The sequence below is a fragment of the Panthera uncia genome, chromosome B1 (assembly GCF_023721935.1).
Source record: "Panthera uncia isolate 11264 chromosome B1, Puncia_PCG_1.0, whole genome shotgun sequence".
NCBI classification, from domain to species: Eukaryota; Metazoa; Chordata; class Mammalia; order Carnivora; family Felidae; genus Panthera; species Panthera uncia.
The window spans coordinates 98,008,295-98,023,771 of NC_064811.1; the positions used below are offsets into that span (position 1 = coordinate 98,008,295).

General features: G+C 35.7%; 1 protein-coding gene across 4 annotated transcripts in view; it reads right to left on the minus strand.

The window, feature by feature from the left end:
* SEC24D (SEC24 homolog D, COPII coat complex component) overlaps window positions 1-15,477 on the minus strand; it is a 110,148-nt gene that overhangs the window by 26,887 nt on the left and 67,784 nt on the right. For all 4 annotated transcript variants that reach the window (XM_049631092.1, XM_049631089.1, XM_049631090.1 and 1 more), the window contains exons 10-13: window positions 14,647-14,762; window positions 7,369-7,493; window positions 2,503-2,694; window positions 1,826-1,919 (exon numbers count right to left, since the gene is read on the minus strand). In XM_049631092.1, the coding sequence (XP_049487049.1) occupies window positions 1,826-1,919; window positions 2,503-2,694; window positions 7,369-7,493; window positions 14,647-14,762 (527 nt within the window). The remainder of the gene's footprint in view (window positions 1-1,825; window positions 1,920-2,502; window positions 2,695-7,368; window positions 7,494-14,646; window positions 14,763-15,477) is intronic.

The window sequence follows — 15,477 nt, forward strand, 5'->3', positions numbered from 1 at the left end:
TTTTGGTAGTTGAGGCTAGAAGAAACATTAAGAGTTAGAATGCTTATAAAATCTGACTCTAGGAAACCAGCCAGTGAATCTTTCTACATGTAAGAAATTGATTCATATGCAATAATATCTTCATTTAATGTTCTACACAAGGAAGAAACTGTCTTCTTAGTGTTTGCTCTTAATTTAACCATTAATGAAAAGCTTAGGGCAAGATGTTAAATCATGGTTAAGTGAAAGCATTCCTAGTACAAAAGTAACATACAAAGTTGTACGGGGCAGGTATGGGTCAGGCAATTTGCTGGTGAGTTAACATGATGCGAGGATGTTCTCAGAGACTGCAGAAGGAATAATTCCTTGTGCTGGTAGTCCTCAAATATGGATGATCAGTAGAACAAATTGAGGAGTTAATGAATTAGAATCTCTAGGAGTGGGGCCAGAAATCTGCATTTTAAAAATGTAGCCGCCCTTTAACACATGACTCTGTGACTCCTTAGTTGAGGAGTTACTGTGTCCCTTACCCTTGCACAGAGCGGAGCACCATTCTGCTCTGCATGAAGACATGTGTTGGTGGAACAAGGTCTGCTCTGCCAGCAGGCACACGACAGCAACTGCCACCAACATGATGTCCAACAGTGTCACTTTATAGGCAGTTCCCTATCTTTTTAATAAGACAATTCTTTACCTTTTATAAAGATAGTTCTTCTACTTTGTAAGAAGAACGCTACTTACTAACTTTGATATTTGTGAAGTTATTCTGAGTTGCTACATTTAGATATGAATTCTTCTCATTTTTAAACTTCAGTGTAAAAGTATACGTTACTCTAACAAAAGAATTGCAAATACAACAAAAAATAACATGCAAAAGATACAAAAATCCACCGGATGAAAGGAACTGGCCTCTGCTGCATGAGCACTGAGACTGCTGACTGCTCCAGCTGTGGTGAACAAGCAGTCTCAAAGAACATTACAGTTATTACCAACACAGTGGGTTTGCAGTAATGCATCATAAGGAACATCACATTTTGGACACATGGAATGCATGTAGGCAAATTTGCTTTACCTATATTTTTCTTTCAAAGCTGCCTCTAGACCTCTTGTGTACTGCCAGTGTGAACCCATTGTTACAAGACAGTATTATTCCCTTTCAGAAAAAAAGGGGGTTGAGCTGGGATTCTGAACTTCGGTGCTCTAGAAGACATGCCCATATTCTCCTTTCCACTCTACTGTCTTAACTGATACACTGGCTTATGGATATCCATTCATCTTTCCTCTCAGGCACTAGCACATGAATACAATTCATGTATTTGAATAACTGACTGGGTGGCTCAGTCAGTTAAGCATCCAACTTCAGCTCAGGTCATGATCTCACAGCTCGTGAGTTCAAGCCCTGCGTAGGGCTCTGTGTTGACAGCTCAGAGCCTGGAGCCTGCTTCCAATTCTGTCTCCCTCTCTCTCTGCCCCTCCCCTGCTTGCGCTCTTTCTCTCAAAAATAAACGCTAAAAAAAAATTAAAAAATAAAAATAGATCATATAAAGTTCATATAAAAGCCAAAGGGAGGAGCTAAACTGGAAATACTGACAAAATCAGTTACTCAGATGATAACAGTTCTGGAATGTAAACGCTGGGAGCAATCCATGATTTTGGCCATTTTCCTCCTGAGATTTGTAGGGAAGTTTGGAACGCGCCTCTAGCAAACTACATGCTCTAATGAAGGCTGTAATTTCTTTCATAGATGAAACTTCCTGTGTGTGTGTGTGTGTGTGTGTGTGTGTGTGTGTGTGTGTGTGTCTGGTTTTAAAAATTTATTTATTAGCAATTAAAAAAGACTTCTCACCTTTAGCGCTTCCATGCCAGCCTGGATGACAGGAGCAAAGACAGTCTCATTCTCATTAGAGTCTGCAAACATCTCTGGAATCTGGTCCAATAAACTGTAATAAGTGAATGAGTAAAAGGTTTTAAGTGTTAAGCATATTTGTAATAAACTTCAAGAAATAAGGCATTAACATTTCAAGCCTGAACACATACGGTTTTATTTTATGCGGAACACCTATGGGTGACCTTCACAGGTCATCCCTAAGGGAATGATATCTTGATATGTTCTGGAACCAAAATTTATGACTTACTTGTAACATTTACAAAAGCACACTCTTTGTAAATATTTTTTCACTATTTACATATTTGACCTCTTTGACCATTAATTCTTGGAACAGTAGCTATATCTTTAGCTATTACCATCATCATTGAATAGACTCATCAATATGCAGAAAATATTTCCTTTGCATAACTTTTTTAGCAAAGAGAAGGGACTGGTTGAGTGTATTAAAAAAAAAAAAAAAACTCTTCCTTCTAGATACTGGTGTACATTTAAAATAGAACTAACATAAACGACAGAGTTTTACAATCCATACATTAAAACTCCCTTGCTAATGCCAAAACAACATGTGATTGAATCAAAATAATTCAGAACAGATACCTGATTTTTATCTAAATTATAAAATACTTGATATTTACTTGTGAATCACAGATTGGGATTCTTGATAGTTGACAAGGAAACCATCCAACAGAGGAACAAAGACCTCTCCAACATCAGTCACCACCATCATCTGAGGCTGGGCCAAATTACTCTTTACATTAAAGAAATGCAGCACTTTGTTATATGTGATAAAACCAACTCGGATTGCAGAAGTTTCTTCTTGCTCTTCCCTATGAGAAAAACACAGTGTTTGAAGTTCTTTCATATATTTATGAGACATGTTTCTATCCGAAATTCAGTAAGTATACCTTCTATAAAATAAATGGAAGACATGTTTAAAGGTTTGCTCTTAATGAATGTTTACTGTATATAAACAATACTGAGTCACAGTAGGGGGTGGGGGATATTACAAAAATAACTAAGCTGATAAAGGAAAAAATTCTCCAAATTCTAGGCAAAAAAAAAAAAAAAAAAAAAAAAATCAAACAGATATGAAAATACTTATTCTTTAAAATATTTCTTTAAAATATTTATTTCTTTAATATATGTATGCTCAATCCATAGCAATTACAAGATGTGTTTTTTTTTTTTTTTAATAAACAAGCTAGGCTTATTACATTCTTTATAAACAAAGTTCTCTCAGAAGTCACAACAAGGTCAGAAGAACAAATGGAACATCTGAAGCAAGAGAAAGGCACATTCAGATTACAAACAGGATAGCTATTTTTATCAAGAAAGGACTTGCTCCTTCTGTGTGATTCTTTTCTTACAGATTCTAGAGAATCGCAATAGAAATTGGACTAGATTTTGAGAGCTATATGCCATATAAACATATAATGTAAATATATTTAAAAAGTCACATATATGAATTGATGATATAGTTCTAATTAAGTAAACATTTGTGATGTCTTGGCAAGACAATAAAAGTAATAAAAACTCTAAAACTGTATTCATTTTGAGAGAGGGAGACAGTGCACATGCAAGCACGGGGGTGGGGGGGCGTGGGGGGTGGGGGGAGAGCAAATCCCAAGCAGGTTCAGTGCTGTCACCACAGAGCCCAATGCTGCTCCATCTCAGGAACTGTGATGTCATGACCTGAGCTGAAATCAATAGTCAGTCGCTTAACAGACTGAGTCACCCAGGCACCCCAAAAAGTAAATTTTTTAAAGAAATCCAAGATAAGGCCTTAATCTTCCTGAAAAGAGTATAAGGCATGAATGTTTATTTAAGTTTACACTTGAATTGAGTGGTCTAAACTCTCTTTAATGTTTACCCAGGTTTCTCTTTGTCTCCCTTCCCCTCCCCCTTCCAACAACACTTCCTGATTTTCATTGGTGTATACAGCAGTGCTCAATGACATGATGGCCACAAAAGATACATGCCGTTTTCTTTGATCCTTAGATATCAGTAAAACTTATTTTGCTTAGGGACAATTTTTTTTTAAAAAAGAACCTAGTATGCTCAGCTCCTAAACTTTGTACATAGCATAGTTACTTGAGTATGAGAGAAAGGAAAATAAAGTACACAGATGAAAGTATCTGAAGTTCAAATTGTTGATCCCACTGCAGACTTCCCAATTTCAGCAGAGTACATGATGACAAACTATTGACTTTAAACTCTTTATTTCTTCTCTACTTCCTTTGCTAATTGAAGGTATTTGTTCTTCATTGTGGCCTTCACGAATGGGTGGGCAGTTTAAACAGATCCTCATAATCCGTTCCAAAAGTACTTGGTAAATGTTTATATTATGGACTCTTAGAACATTTTCAGAAATAGTACCTAATCCTTTGTAACTGCACATACACAGACTTATACACACACACACACACACACACACACACACACACACACACCCTTGAATATCCTAAACTGGATGATTTCATGCAACTAACCATTATATGATACTGTACTCATGTTCTCCCTGCCCCCCTATTCATTAGAATTTTACTCTTTAAGACCAAGCACAGATACTCTTCCTCTCTCAAACCTCCCCTGATGCTACCAACCAGAAGTTATTTCCTCTTCTAAATTTCTACAAATCATTCTCACTGGGTTCTTAGTATATAGTACCTGTTAGTTAACATAGCATGAATCCTTGACTATAAATCAATAAAGTCTCAAAGTTTATGCTCCCTGCTCCTGAAGGGTCTAGTATAACGCAAAGAATTAGAGGTTTGCTCAGGATGATTATCGTGAAGGTGAAATGCTGTATTTATTTAGGATGGCAAGTTAGAGCCCAGATTGATAAACTGATTGTATGCATCTTTTCCCAACTCCTGTTTAGTGATGTCGCCTTGCTAGTTTAAAATCAGCATGGCTGGACATATTTTACACCACAGGAATGAGCAAACATTATAGTAAAGGCTTTATTTATTTGAGATCCAGTTTACCAGAGCACCACTGGTTAAGCTCCCATTTCCGAGTAAACCTTTTATTACATAAGGTGATAAATGTCCGGCAAATCCCAAGGGCATTTATTCTCTTTTAATAGTTAATTTAGAGTCAATTAAGGCAAAAGACACAAAAGAAAAATTACAGAGAAGAGTCTGGATTGCTATTTCCCTTTGGATTTGAACATTTTCAAGTGATGGGAAAGGAGTATCCTGGGATTCACAGGGTTCACTTAAAATCTAAATTAACATTTTTAAAAACATCCAATCAGAACATTTCACATTATTGCAAAATATTATAACATGTTTTCATGGGAACATATTTGTTTCAATTTGTTTGAGAAACAAAGAACTATCTTAAAATTTTCTTTTCAACAGTATAACTGCCTTGTTAAATCATGACCAGAAGAAAATGAAATCTCAGCCTCTCCTTCATATTAATTCTATGCAAATTTTATAAAGGTATATAAGGGATATCACAGATATCCCTTCTTCTGTTTTTCAATTACCACTCCCCTCAACACTTGTCCTTATTATTTTAATGGAATGAATCCGACAGAGCAAAACTGAAGATGTTAGTAACTGGATGAACTAGAATATTCCAAAGTCAAGCATTTTGAACATTTTTGCTACAGGAGCATTAAAAACAACAAGAAAAAACCCGATTGCTTGATCTGAACAACAGATAAGATATTTCAAATCTTTTCTTTCCTATTTCAGAGAAGTCAGACAGAAATGACATCTGGCAAAATCAAAGATGTAAATTCAAAGTTTAATAGTAAAGAATGGGGCCTTTACTTTTCAAAAGATCAGCTAAGAGATGAACATACCTTAGACAATAATCAAGACTTATACTGTGCTTTAAAAACACTATTTGGCATATTACCTGGTTCAAAGAAGTAAATCAAACTGATGGCTATCTTACAATAAAAAGTATAAAATTATGTATCTACAGATCCCAAAATAAACTTTGGGGAAGAAAAAAAGCAACCAGATTTGTTTTAAAATCGTTTTATTGTTTTCTCCTATCTTTTTGCTGAAGTCACAATCTGCTCTCCAATGAGATATAAGTCATAATGACATCTCAGGAAGGAGTGTGATTTCATTAACTCATATCAATAGGTTATACACTTCATATCAGCACTGTGTTGAAAAGGAGCTAGGGGTTGGCAAGGTAACCATGAGAATAGCATAGTCTAATTTAACCAGTTTGAGAGAAGGGAAAGAGAGAGACACCATTTCCAGAAATGATAGTTTTCTTTCATATGAATCAAGCTCCAACTTCAGATTTAGAATTAAAACAGCCCTGTGAGAGAAGTCTATTATAAAGTAAGTCCTATTCAGCAGAAAGTCCACAGTTCTCAAGTATCCGGGAGAATGAAGTAACAGAAACTAGAGTCACAAAGTGTCAGCAGGCATCACATGCCTTTCTTATGCCCCATCTTCAACTTGCTCCCAGCTCATTCTTCATTTTAGAATTCAGTTTGAAATCACCTCAATGTTTTTTAAACATCCCCAACTGCTTTTCCAAACCATCCTTGAGAATATTATGACTTTAGCTTCACAGATACAAACAAAACTACTCCTGGGAGGTCCAGAGTTCATTCATCTGAGCCTCACATGCACCAGTGCAGCAGCCACATGTGGAATGAATATAGAGGAATGGACACCCAAGGACTCAGGGAGCCCTAAGGGCTATGGATAGCCCATCCCTCAAAGCATCCCTTTTCAGAACAGAGATCATTCAGGAGATACGGAGGGGGGGGAAGATGCTGAGACTGGTATAGACACTAGGTTTCAGATGATATTTCTTAGACTCTTTTATTTTCTTAAGCATGTCTCCTCTCATAAAGGAAGACTTTCTCCACTCCCAGGTCTCCTTACTGGATGGCAGCTCCCATCTTAAATAACTAGTTTGTATATTATGAAAAATAGCCATGTTTGCTGAAATACCTTTCCACCTTTCCTTTTGTGTACTGCTCCCTGTTGTGGCAAGGAAAGTGATCTACCTTATGCTTTAAGTCATAGGACCTAGAGGCAGTAAAGTGACAAAGGGGTTTGACGGTGTATAATACAGGAAAAAAGGAAATTTGCCTAAAAAGCTACCACGTCTGCCATACGACAATGGTACAGTTTCCTGGCACCCCTTAGAACTCTACCTACCACATGTCACAACTAGCAGTTTCCACTGAAAAACCAGCCCCTTTGAAAGTGGACAGCAGACTTCCAAAGTCTTTCCCAGCACACTGTTGGGATTCTCCTTATAATTAAAATGTACTCAGAATGTTGTTTACCATAGCATTAATTTTTATCAGTTTGTTTCTTTTGCTTTGCACAAAAGATAACTCTGACTTTTTAAGGACTCAACGAGCTGGTGGCTGTTTAATTTAGAAATACTTACCCAATGTCCTCATTAGCAAAAGATATCCACGGGGCATTCAGCACTTGCTTTCTGGCCAATAAATTAATTCAGTAATATTGTGCAAATTAGAAAAATAATGGCAGTTCCCTTACTTTGGAAGTTTTTCCAGCACAGTCTTCAGTTCTTCACATATGAGCTTCACAAGTCCATTCTTGATGTTACTATATGAAACATCAATCATGAAGATAAAGGCTGGTGGGTTGGGAGGCTTATTTTTCTATAGGAAAGCAAACAAATCACATAAATGTAATTAAAAAGTATATACATTGCATAATCAAATTAAAACACTCAAACCCTTGAAGATATCATCAAACTTTTCATTTAATATTTTAGGATATAACATCTGGGGAATTAAATCATTTTTTAGAACACAGTCTCTGATGCTATAAAAAAGATAAAAGCTGTTTGTTTTCCAGGGTACGACCTGCGACACTCTATTGAATTTGGCAGGATTATGATATCTAACAGTGAAGTTTCATTTTTGTAGCACCCTGAAGACTTTCTCACTACAATTACCCAAGGGTGAGTACAGTCTAGTGACCAGCCTTGCTTACAACCCTCTCCTTCTAAGAAGAGGTGTGTCTGGAAACTTGACAAATTGTGCCCCCAAAGAATACATACAATAATTGGTATTTGTCTTGAAACTAGTAGAATTTCATTAACTGGATCATGCCATTTTCAAATCTCTTCCTTTGTAAGCTCTCTCAGTTTTAAGGATATGAAATTGTATACTAAAATATAATTGTATACTTTAAAATTGTACTATATTACCAAATATTTACCTATTCTTTACATATTTATGTTAAAAATAGAATATTGGGCCTTTTCTCTATCTGTTTCAAACAATCACTACAACATAAAGCAGCTGCTATATAAATGTTTGATAGTTGTTGGTCCCTTTACTGGCTGGTGTTCAAAGAGCTCTTAGGAAGTGATTATTCAGTTAGGTCTTACAAAATATTTAGAAAACAGCCTCAGGCAAATTTAGTGACTAAAAAAAAAAAAAGAGTTAAGGTTAATTCAATTTTTAACTTTATGATAAATGACAAAAAATGTTCCAAAGTAAAATTCTTTTAACTATTATAATTATAAAATTAGATGATGATGTCTCCAATTCATCTACTGGTTCATTCTCTAGCCACTACAAGCTTAGAGGTAACAGCCTTCTAATAAAAGTCTACCATTTAAAATAAGAAAAGAAGTGCAGGACTTAAAAATCATCAACACAGAAGCTTCATTGTTTTGCCACATTCAAAATCAGGCCAACAAAGAAATGAAAGAACTCTACTGCTGTCTATCTGAGCAACTTTTTTGCAAATCATTCCTGATTCCCACCTAATCTAACTTATAACACAGAGTTACATTAATTTAAATCAAATAAAAACCACTCTCATTTCCATTAATTAAACCAAAGCCTCTTTGTGACCAACCCAAATGTGTGTTACCATTCTGTGATCTCTTAAGTTCAGCATTACTAGTTCCCCACTGAACAGTTTCCATAAATCTATGGAGTCCTTCACTGTAACTTGTTTTCTACATATGTGAAACTAATTCATCATTCCTCTAAATGATATTCTCTTCCAACATCTCTATCAATAACATCACTACACATCAATTCAAAGGCTTAAAAACATAAAATTAGATTTAACTATTCCTTTTCTTTCAACCACTGAGTCCCTTTGACTATTCTTTCAAAATGCTTCTTTTACATGTTTTACCCAGTCCTTACTCTTAACCATCCAGAAGCTTGTCATCTCATGCCTAGAAAACTCTAATGACTTCATTATTGGTTGTCTTTTTAATCAATTACTCCTTTTAATCCAGCTTGCTTTGTACAGTCAAGCCTAACAGGTATGAACTTTATAAAACCCTGGTTTTCCATGATACTTTACCAAAACCGCTCTGTTAAGGGTCACAGACCTCTTGACTGCAAACGAATGACTTTAAGTAAAATCCAGCTCTCATCCCTAACTCTCTTTTATCTATCCAATTTTAGGCATCATGGACCATTTTCACTTTTTTAGCTATCACAGCGCTGTGGTGTCATTTCCTCTCCCACTTTTCTGACTGCTTTTTCATTTTCTTATCTTCCTCAAATGATATCTTCTCTTTTGTTACCACCTGCTTTATCACAGAAATCTCTGTGCACCTCTTTTAACTAGCACCTCTATATAGGCAACTCCTCAAATTCTTTCTTATCATGGTCTCCTTTCTGAGCTCCAGACCAGCACTCCATTTAACTATAGCACACCTCCACATAAAGATCCTGTCAGCATCTTCATTCAGAATTTTGTAAGTAAGACAACATTTATCCCATCATATTCTTTACAGAAAGCATGATCCTCAAAAGTAATCTGTGTTTCAAATCTCATTTTCTCTGTGGAATTGTCCACCTTCCTTACCATCCGTAACCAGTTAATTGTGAAGCTTTTCTGGTTCCAGTACCCAAATTTAGACCCTCATTTACTGTTTTTAAAATTATTTCTCTTTTTTATAGGAAGCTTTTTAAAAGATCTTATGTATGTATGTATGTATGTATGTATCTTTGAGAGAGATAAGAGTGAGCACGCGCATGTGAGCTCAAGTGAGTGGGGAAGGAGCAGAGGGGGAGGGGGAGAGAGAGAGAGAGAGAGAGAGAGAGATCGATCTTGAGCAGGCTCCACCTCTAGCATGGACCCTGACTTAGGACTCAATCTCACCACCATGGGATCCTGACCTGAGCCAAAATCAAGAGTCAGATGCTCAACTGACTGAGCCGCCCTGGTGCCCCCCAATTGGATTCTTATTGTGGTAAAATATACATAAAATTTGCCACCTTTACTATTTTTAAGTGTACAGTTCAGTGGTATTAAGTACATTCACACTGCTGTGCAACCTTCACCACCATCCATCCCCAGAACTTTTTTATGTTGTAAGACTGAAACTCTATGATCATTAAACAATGACTTACATTCCCTGGTCTCTCCAGACCCTGGCAACCACCATTCTACACTTCTACATTCTTGTCTCTATGAATCTGACTACTCTAGGTGCTTCATATAAGTAACAAGTAAAATCATAGTATTTGTCTTTCATGTGACTGGCTTATTTCATTTAGCATAATGTCCTTAAAAGTTCATCCATGTTTTTAGCATGTGTCTACATTTCTTTCCTTTTAAGGCTGAATAATATTCCACATATGTATATACCACATTTTGTTTATCCATTTATCCGTGTATAGACTCATGGACTCCTACTCCTTTTGGCTATTATGAATAATGCCACTATGAACATGGGTGTGGAAATATCTCTTTGAGACTCTATTTTCAATTATTTTGGGTATATTCTATTTTTAACTTTTTGAGGAACTGCTATACTCCTTTTATTTTCTCCTGCATGGACCACTGCATTAATTTTCCAATATCCTTCTGTCTCCAATCTCTTTCCTCTCATTATACAAACTGCTGTCAGAATAAATGGTCCAAAAGACAATACAGATCACAGTACCACTGCCTCTGAGGACAGGATGTTTACTGAGTCCTCAGAGTCAAGCACAGAGCATGGCACAGAAGAGTGCTCAATACTGCCAAATGAATGAATAAATGTATGGATGAAAGGATTAAGGAAACAACTTCCTCTTTACCTTTAAGGATCCTCATGACTTACTGAATTAACATAAATTTCTCTATGGCCTGGCATTTAAGACTCCCTATAATACCCATTTAACCAACATGTATAAAAACCAGAAGATCACAGCTATGATGCCAAACCCAGTGGAATATAAAAAGTTAGTCTGTATCTCAAAACAACTTCCCAGCTTTACTTCCCATTATTTCTCAATACACATTCCTTCAACTAATTTAAGTGTTTGCCATTTTCAAAACATTTCCTATCCAGAAGTCACAGTCTAATGGGTCTGGGCCAAGAATTTGGCCAGAAAAGTATTTTATTTGGCATAGTGTTTTAAAAAATATTTGAATATGAATGTGTTTTGGGGGAAAGGGAACATACTCTCCAATTATCCTAGTCCCCATACTAACTCCACGTCACTCATTTACAATACCGGCCTTGCCCCTGAAGAAAGTGGAGTAAATGGCAAGTCCTCTGCTTCTACTGACTATTTAGTTTTCTCTTTCATTTCCACATGTCCAGACTCTGCTCCTGGTATAACCAGCTCCAATATCACTTATCCCTGATCCTCCAAATCATATATTATCGCTTGTCTGTTTTGTTATGGCACTGTAATTATTTGACTCTTACAGCATTTATCATATTTGGATTTATATCATAATTATACACTTACCAGGTCTATATATGGGAAATATCTTGAAATCAGGTTCATTATCTTGCTAGCTTTGGTATCCCTCATAGCACATAACCAAGTGTTTTCGACATGTTAGGTATTCGTTAAATGTCACAATGAATTAAAATTAAGTGGAGGGGTACCTGGACGGCTCAGTCCATTAAGCATCCAACTCTTGATGATTTAGGCTCAGGTCATGATCTTGCAGCTCATGAGTTTGGGCTCCATGCTGATAGCATGCTATCAGCCTGCTTGGGATTCTCTCTCTCCCTCTTTCTCTACCCCTCTCCCTTCTTCCCTCCCCTCCCCCTTTCTCATTCTCTCTCAAAATAAATAAACAAATTTTTAAAAATAAAATAAAATAATAAAATTAGGTGGAGAGATGATATCTTTATTTAGAAAAGAAAAAGGCTGGCTTGGAATGGGGTTTTATATTTCAGGTACACTTTGTATGTAGATATATTCTGTAAAATTTTACATGAAAAACTTAAGCAACAGAGCTGGGATCTTTTCTTCCAGGGGAGCACCATGGTGATTTTCTAAATAATTGCTTACAGATCCACCCTATACTGATAAAGAATAAGGACATGCCAACACAGTTTTCAGTCTGTCTCCAGCACTTTCTATGTGTGTGATTTGAGTATGGCACGTAAGAGCTCTAGGCCTCAGGTTCCCCATGTAATGGTGGTACTTGCCACATGGGGTCACTTGAGAACTAAACGAAACAACACATAAAAAGCACTTAGCACAAAGCATCACAAATAGTAAATATTCAATCAATGCTAATTTTATTATATAAAATTGGTATCAAGATAAAATGAAATTAATACGGAAAAAATGTAATTTTGTAATTCTCCTTTAAGTTTGTAGTTAAAAATTAGATGGCAAAATTAAATAAAACCTTTTTCATTGTCCAAATCCCTAAAGCAACTAATTATTATACATTATTTACATTTTTAATTATAATTAAATTTGAAGATACTTACACCATCTTTTATTTTAAACCTTATTTGGAATAATAAAAGGTAAATTAAGCTTACAAAAAAATTCTTCAAAACGTATATAGATATTTTTTATTTGGTTCCTTGCCTGCTGGGTGAAATTTCCCATCAATTAGACATCTGGAACGTTTCCAGATAACAGAGTTTGAAGATACTGAGACTTTTGTTCCCAGAAATAGATTTGACTCTCTGCCTGAGTTTCTACTAAAAAAGCATAAAATCAAGATAATATAGCCTTTTTGGCAGAGAACTAGTAACTGAGAGCATAGTTATTTTTATACCATGGTTGCAAAGATCAATCAATAAATTTTCCATATCACTAGTTATAATGGTTTTATTACATTTAATTAGAATGCAAGTATTTATGGTCTACTTAATCATTCACCTTCAGTCAATAGCAGTAAAGAACAACAGTAGTTGGTACTTTAGGATTTTTTTGGTCTGTTATAAAGCATGTATACCAATAATGTTCTTGTGTTTCTCAAAATATGTTCAAAGGTTACATTTTGAATTAATAAAGTATTAACTCTTCTTTAATAACTCGTTATAGGTAATGTAGTGAAAAAATCATACAAAACACTAAAATACATGCAAAGTTATATGAACTGAAAAACATGTAAATCCAATCAGTTCAAAACACTTCTATTTAGGAAAAATGTTCTTTGCAACTTATACTCAATATGTGGACTAGGCGTGTAGTAAACACCTGATAGAATCCTGTGGGTCGGAGGCTGTTTTCTGAGAACTGGGCATCAGTAGACATTGATATTTGGAAGGGAAGTAAGAAAAAAAGTCAGGATGACTTTCTTCAGGTCTACCTACATACGGTACTTCGGATATAAGCCAAAATCTGAACTGATTGATACCCAAGAAAATATTTCCAAATCATTGAAGAATTTTAAAGGCCTGCAAGTTACCCATAATGATGTCACTTTCACTGTGACATTGGAAAAGGGAAATAGCCAGTCCTAGGAATAGTAACAGACCTGCAAATTCATTCATTCGTTCATTCATTCACTCCACATAATCTGATCAACTGTCTTTCCTGCACTAGACACTGTGGTAGATGCCATAAAGACAAGATTCTTGTCACCAAGGATATTGAAATCTATGAAGAGGGAAAACATTTAAGAAGATTTAAATTTCATGGAGATAACTGCAAAAACAAACATATGAACCAAATTCTATGGGAAGAAAAAAAATAGAAGACTTAGTAAATAACTACCATAGTGAAATCAAATAAAGTTGTACATGTGCACACATGCACACACACTCACATAAAATAAAATTTCAGCTGGGTATTACACAAAGAGTAGGAGTTTGCTACATGGAGTATATATAGATGTAATAGGAGGATGCAAAGATAGTCTGGTCAAAACAATCTTGTCTAAAAGCATGGGGATGTAAAAAGGAGTGATGAGTTCAGAGTACATGGTGAGTGTTTTATACAACTGAAGAGATAGCTGAGGTGGGAGTATGGAGTCCAACAGTTAATGTTTTCTTATAAGGAAAGCTAAATTTTTGAATTTAATTTTTTAGATTAAGGACGTGAGGAGGAGTCTCATGCATACATCATAAAGGAAAGAAACCAGAAGCCAGAATCCCAGGCTCTCAGATAGTCCAAGGAAGATTCTAAGAGCCTTAAATCATTGTGGTGACAACTAGCGTGCAGAAAGGCAGTAAAGAAACCTGTCATTGTCCTATTGGCCATATTGATTGAGCTTCTGTCCTGAAAGGGAGAATTTTCTGAGAGTATTGACAAAACAAAAAAAGCAGAGGCACTATATGGAACTGTTGCTTTAAGAACCCAGATTACATTATCTGATAGGGATATAACAATTAAATTACTGTTTTCTATTTCTGACACCACTTTTTAGTTTTTAAAAATAATCACTGCACTGAGCAGTTTGGCAATTTAATCATGTCAACAGCCTAGAAGCCTTGATCTGCGTCTGAGGCATTTCTACATCCCCATGACACAACCAAAATCTTTGGTTGTGAATCAAGAGTCAGTTCTTTACATATGAAAGTTATTCACTTGAATTTGACATCAACATATAAACACTTGAAGTCCTGGGAACACTTACTCTGCAGTAATCCAAAGTAGCAACATATTCATAAGATCCTAGAGATAGTTCCGGCTTCTCATAGTGGTCCAGTCTTCTCCCGATGTGGTCCAGATGTTGGAAATAGAATGGTGGAACTAATAAAAACAAAATAAGAGAGGAAATCTTTTGTTTTCATAACACAGACAACTTAATAAGTTCTTAAAATTTATTATGGGAGGAAAAGAATTAGTTGAGGAAAAAAGAGTATTTTAAAGCTAGAATGTAGTATATTCTAAATATCCACTATTTAAAAAGCATGTGTTGGAAAGTACAAAGGTTTTCTAAAAAATCCTCTTGCAAGTTACTGATGACACATAACATTTATGATCTGGACCACTGTGAAGAAACAGGGGGTGTTTTTTAGTTGTCACAAAGAAAATTTAACTACCCCTATTTAATTACCTCTTTTAAAAGGAATTCTGGCTTTTCTAACTATTTAAATTTTCAATACACCTAAAAGAAATATACATTGGTTATTTGGACTGTACTATTAACTACAATATTTATTATCCTTTAATTAATAGACGTCTTCAGCCATGGAAAGTTTGCATGGTAATCTTTTAATGTTTGGGCTTCAGAGTAGAGAGGATTACTGTATTAGGGAAAGACTATACCACTAAGACCTCAGCTGAGGAACTCTTAATTTGATTCAAATGTCTAAGAAGGTTAGTTCTGGCAAAGACCTGGAAGTCATCCAACAGCACAGGAACACTTATGAGTCACACACTGAACACTTGGACAAATATGGCCTGGTATCTCTGTGAAAACAAACTCCTGTTGCCTTGAGATTAATAGGGCTGGCTATTAAAC